At 36.8% G+C, this 6000-nt stretch overlaps 1 protein-coding gene across 1 annotated transcript in view; it reads right to left on the bottom strand.

Moving 5' to 3' along the window:
- Positions 1–857: 857 nt before the first annotated feature.
- The window catches only part of FBXO9 (F-box protein 9), a 28759-nt gene continuing 23616 nt past the window's right edge, over positions 858–6000 (bottom strand). The window contains 4 exon segments of the mRNA XM_064287414.1: positions 858–1420; positions 3679–3830; positions 5345–5438; positions 5752–5847. Of these exon segments, the coding sequence (XP_064143484.1) occupies positions 1312–1420; positions 3679–3830; positions 5345–5438; positions 5752–5847 (451 nt within the window). The 3' untranslated portion in view covers positions 858–1311.

The following is a 6000-nucleotide window of genomic DNA, read 5'->3' as shown; positions in this document are numbered from 1 at the left end:
AGATATAAAAGAGAGAAATGAGCAGAGACAGAGGGACCTCATACCACTAAGAAAGCAGCACCAGGAGCAGATGCCTTTTGGACCTGGGGTCCCTGCGCCTGAGAAGCTCCTCAACCAGGGGAAGATTGAGGACAAGGCTTCCTCCAGAGCCAACAAGAGAGAGAAAGGCTTCCCCTGGAGCTGATGCCCTGAATTTGGACTTTTAGCCTACTTCACTGTGAGGAAATAAATTTCTCTTTGTTAAAGTCATCCACTTGGGGTATTTGTTATAGCAGCACTAGATAACTAAGACAGGTGCCACTGAGTTGTTTCTGACTCACTGAGACCCTGTGTACAACAGAACAAAACACTGCCCCGTCCTGCTGTTATTTGAATCACCAAACATAAACCTGAATTTGGTAGAGGTTTGCCAGACACAAGCTTTGAAATTAAATACTGCATAATCATATTGTTACTAACGGGGATGGAGCTCCTTTAAGAGAAAAGGTTAGGATGCAGTTTACCAGGTGACTGGTTCTCTCTCTCCCAGCTTTCATCCCGGAATGAGAGCTGGGCCATGGTTTACACCATCCTCTGTTCTTCTTTTATTAACACAGATGACCTATTCAGTTGGTTGATCTTGCTGTAGAGTTCCAGTCCTCAGTGATTGACTCTTTCCCACTTAATGCCACACACTTTGCAAGATGCCTAGATGCAGCTGGAGTGTAGGTATCTATAGTGTGTGGCTGCACACGAGGACCAACGATGAAATGACACAATGATTATTAAACCTTTACTGGCTACTCTAGGCTGGTTATCTTTGAACTATTCTGACATTTTTAAAAGGCTACCCAAATATATTTTCTTGAAAGAAAACATTTATTTATGATCTTTATTGGTCAAACAGTTTCAAACAAATGCAGAACAGGTTTTCACATTTTGAGCCTTGAGTGCAGTGTCATGCGTGAGATAATGGTCTATCCAGTGGAGCCCTTCCCTGATGTGTTAAATATGAGGGTGATCAGGTAGAAGAAGACTTACTTGATGGAAATCTGCTTGAAAAAGGACATGATTTACACCTCATATTAAGATTTTCCCAACAAAAATGTACTTAACTTATAACCTTAATTTTAAAACAAAACACCCCAAGAATGAACTATCCCTTTAAATAAAAAAAATAATCAATTTATACTTTTCTTAAAAGAACCTCAACAATTTAAAATAAGCTCCAATTCCATATATATACATATAGCTGTACGTTTATAACTTAGGCGCTTTTTGCTCTATATGCTTTTATTCATGCAACAGTAACAGAGGACTGGAAGTGAAGCCCTACAGAGGCCTTTCTGAGAAGGCAGTGTAGCTCCTCACTCTGGCGAAGAACAAGGGTGTGTACATCTTGTCAATCTCAAAAGCAGTGACTGCAGTCTCACCAGTTGATCTGAAACAAAACAGAAGTACTAACTACATGGAAATTTCTACTCACTGAAAGTCCCTGCATTGCTTCTTTTGGGGGGCATGTTTTTTATGCTTCAGTCTTTTTTATTTTTAACTAATCTTAGTAAATCCTAAATAATACAGGCATGTTTGTAAAAAAAAAAATATGTAAAATTTAGAAAATTTATAAAGATATAAACAAACAAGAAAACCAAACCAGATGTCATTGACTCTATTCCAATTCATGGTGGCCCTATTTGTGTCAGAACAGAACTGTGCTCCATAGGGTTTTTAATAGCTAATTTTCCAGAAGTATGTTGCCAGGGCTTTCTTACAAGGTACATTTGGGTGGACTCGAGCCTCCAACCTTTCGGTTAGCAGCCAAGCACTTAACTGTCTGTGTCACCCAGGAACTCCTTAGAAAGAGAAGTCATTCGTAATTCCATCACCATATAGCCATATGAAGCACCTTCTTTTACTGTTCTTTCCAAACACCTCAATCTCTTCTTATCCAACTTTACTACTGAGATCATACTCTATCAGTAACCCCGCTTTTTTCATTTCTCATTATAGCATATGCATTTCCCCACATCATTAAATCCTCTTCAGACATGAAGAAAAATATATCACTGTCTGCTTGTACCAAAATCTACTTAATTATTCCCCCCTTTTTGGAGATTTAGGTTGCTTCTAATACTTAGCAATTAAAAATAATGCTGTGATTGTTTTTATTATGCCTTCCAAACAGATCCCTAAAAGTAGAATTTCTAAGTAAAAATTTATAGTTTTAAGACCCTTGTCGAAATGTGTTTCAGAAAAACTATACCAATTATACTCCTATGTTATAAAAACCCCACTGCTTTTGAAGTCAATTTCAACTCTTAGTGACCCTATAGGTTAGAATAGAACTGGACAGAGTAGAACTCCCCCATAGAGTTTCCAAGGCTGTAATGTTTACAGAAGCAGACTGCCACATCTTTCTCCCATGGAGAGGCTGGTGGGTTCAAACTGCCAACCTTTCAGTTAGCAGCCGACCTTAACCACTGCACCAACAGAGCTTATTCTATTCCTAGAATAGAGTTTAATAATTTCATAATCTCATGATCAATAGCATTATTATAAGCAGTGGAGAAGGTGACAAATTATACTATCAAAAAAAAAAAGCCTTTATTTAATCTTTTCCCCAAATAATGAGAAATAAACAAATGCAGAAAATTCATATGACTTTATGAGTATCACCAGAAGTCAATGCAATCACCAGCAGCTACAAACGACGCCTGCCATAATGACCTTTTTTCCTCCTAGAACGTGATGCTTTTCTAATGGGTTACGTGTGAACTATAGGTATTATCTGTTTGCTTTGTTCTACTTCTGAGTTTGGTTTCTTTCTTTAAAAAGGTAGAAATGTGACCAAGAAAGTTGTCAACAATGTGTTCAAGGTTGTAAAGTAGTTTAATGGAAGCAGACCTCAAAACCTGTCTCTCAAAATTCTTGGTTCAACTGGAACAAAGAGCTCAAAGTCAAACACCAATATTCTTTCAAACCTATTAGTTAGAACAGCTAACTGCAATATCCACGCTAACTGATATTTCACTTCCTAAGTTCATTTTTTATGTTACTTATTTCTGTACTGCTCCTTTCTCACACACATTGCTCAGTTCATTCATTATTAATTAATTATTTCATGCAGCTAAATCCTATCTATGGGATATCTATGAGGCCAAAGAGTTTTAAAAAGGAGCTATCTAATTTTTTTTTTTATCTAATATATTTGGTTTTGGAATAAATGAGATTACATTTTTACCATACTCACTTTCCCAACTACAAATTTATTAAAATCAGTATGCAATCCCTGAGGCTATACCAAGTGGAAGTAAAGCGCAAAATGATAAGACTGAAACATTAGAGAGGAAAAATGAGCTGGTATTTTAAAACTGCCTTGAGTAAGTAATGCACAGACAGCTTAAGTTGACTGAGTACCATTCTACTCATGGAATGCTATTTTCATTTCCAAAGTGGTTACACCAATTCACATTCCCTTTGGAGCTGTGTGAGCTCCAGCTGTTTCACTTCCTAACCCATGCTTAGTCTTTTTCACTTTGGCCATTTTCTTGGTTTGTAGTAGCATTACACTGTGGCTTTGCTCTGTAATGTAATGTTGACCAAGGAATTCAAATCATACTTGAGATTTTCCTAAGCCTGAAATGAATGAAGTACATACATTTATTCTGTAACCTTGGTATTTTTAGCCTATTCACCTACTTGTAGGTAATGTGACAAGAATGATGTATCCAGATGAGTTTGTTGAACCTCTGGTGGCCACTAGAACACAGCTGTAGCCCCACATGAAAACTCTGATCCGCTTCTTGTACAGGGACACGACGAAAGTACCTGTATTTGTAGTCAAGTGGTTTCTGTGAAAGAAAAGGTTCATAAGCTATCATGAACCCTCACTAACATAAGAGTGACACTAACAGTAACATATTTACACAGTCAAGTGCTTTGGATATCACATGAGAAGGCACACGATAGTGCCTCGAAAAATGTTAAATACTATACAAATGTCAGGCTTTCCCCCATCATTATCATCTCAATTAATCATCACAACCACTCATGTGTTAACTATGATCACAGTCTTTCCCATTTAAGACCCAAGGAGGTCAAATGAGTTAACCAAAGTTACACAGCAGTTGGTATCAGAGATGGGAACTAAAACTTCTGTCTCCTATCTCTAAGCCTAGTACTTTCTTTTTATTAGAAAACAGTCTTTTTTTTTTTTAAAGAGTAAAAGTGATAAACTGGCAGAGGCTGCAGAAAAAGCAGAGTCTAATTTATCTTTTGCAATAACAATAAAACAGGCAACAGGCAGAACAAGATGTGAAAAGGTCATCAGTGTCACACTTCTGCAAGTACTACTACTGAAAATAGAAAAATGTAAATACTATCACTGGTTTCATTGTATCTTATTCAGAAGAGGAAACTGGTAGCCTACACGGGAGTTCCTAAACTCTGCTTTATAAGATAAAACCTACACAGCTAGGGCCTCACAATTTACCCAACTGTGATCTCAGGAAATGCAGGGCCAAGGTCACACTCATAGTGACTATCTCTGCCAAATGAGATTGCAGCCCAGGTTCCAAGAACCTGCCAGAGAGCCCAGGAAGCCAGCAACAGATGTCTCAGGATGATGCCACTCATAGATGGAACCCTGCCCTAACTATCTCAATACACATGATGTTAGGGAAGAGAGGGGGGTTTAATACAAGGGGAATATCTTTTTAAAAACTCTGCTATAAAGGTAATTTTAAAAGCAACAGGCAAGTATTTATGTCACCTCCCTCACAACTGACTTATTGGGTATATATATGATAGCTTTTAACCAGGACTGAAAAAATACACGTGGTGAAAGGTTGTGGAAAAAAATACAGCTCTCAATCTGTTAAGAGGATTTAATGCACTCTAGAATGTAATAATACCAGTAATTGTATTTTCTTCCTGGCAAGACCAGGAAGGAAAAAAAAAATCTTACTTTAGCTTATTTCCTGGAGAAACTGAAGTTCTCTATAAGAATATACTTGTGGAAGAATTATTTACATGAGCTAATTTAGGAGGGAAACCCTCTATGATTCAAAACAAAAGGAGAAAAAAAAAATCAGGTATAATTTTACTGGTTATTTAGAGGAAATTTTGGTCTTATATTTTCATGGATAAAAAAACAAACAGTAAAGAAAATGATTTAGAGAAAAATAAACAAACTAATGCAATAAAAATAACCACAGTTTAGAAAATCTCCCAGAGCTCTCTTCACAGATAAGTCAACATACATTTTTCGTAATAGTATAAACAATGAAGCAGTATTTTTTTAACTCTTCTAATCAAGAATGCTTAAATGAATTGTCTTAAACTAACAAGGGAATGGCATACTCACTTCTTCTTTTTTCTTAGTTATCACAGCAAATACTTTGGTCTGATTGTCTGTATCTTGTGACAAGCGATAATGGCCCAGCAGAATTGCATCAGTTCTAAAAAAGAAAAAATACACTTTAAATCTATTGACCAGTTATGATATGGATTTAAGTAACCCAGGAAGTAATGGGCTATAAGAGTGTTACTCGACTCTCCTAAAAAATAATTAGCTAGGATGTAAGTAAACAACACACAGATTCCAAGGCTGCAAAGACCTACCAAAGTAGACTCTCTATGCAGAAGCCCATGAATCTTTATTTTTAACTAGTGCCCCCAATTGCTCTCGCAGTCATTCAGTATTAAACCAGGGGAGTGTCGAGCTAACCATCTAAAATATGGGTAGAATAGGAAGGTACGGAAGAATAATACCTGGTATTCCTAGTTCTTAAACGAGGAACAATGGACTGGGGCTCCTCAGGGGTTGTTAACATCATCACATGGCCATCAGAAAAGAATCTTATATACCTGTGTAAAAAGAAAGACAACACCAAAAGACACCACACACACATAAAGTATAAAACATGTCCTCATTTATCAATCCCTAAACCTATTCATAGCTATGAAATCGAAATGGAAATACCATGGATCTAAAAACTAGCGAAACATCATTAAAATATA

The sequence above is a fragment of the Loxodonta africana genome, chromosome 1 (genome assembly GCF_030014295.1).
Source record: "Loxodonta africana isolate mLoxAfr1 chromosome 1, mLoxAfr1.hap2, whole genome shotgun sequence".
In the NCBI taxonomy this organism is placed as follows: domain Eukaryota; kingdom Metazoa; phylum Chordata; class Mammalia; order Proboscidea; family Elephantidae; genus Loxodonta; species Loxodonta africana.
This window is presented reverse-complemented; position numbering and strand designations above follow the sequence as displayed.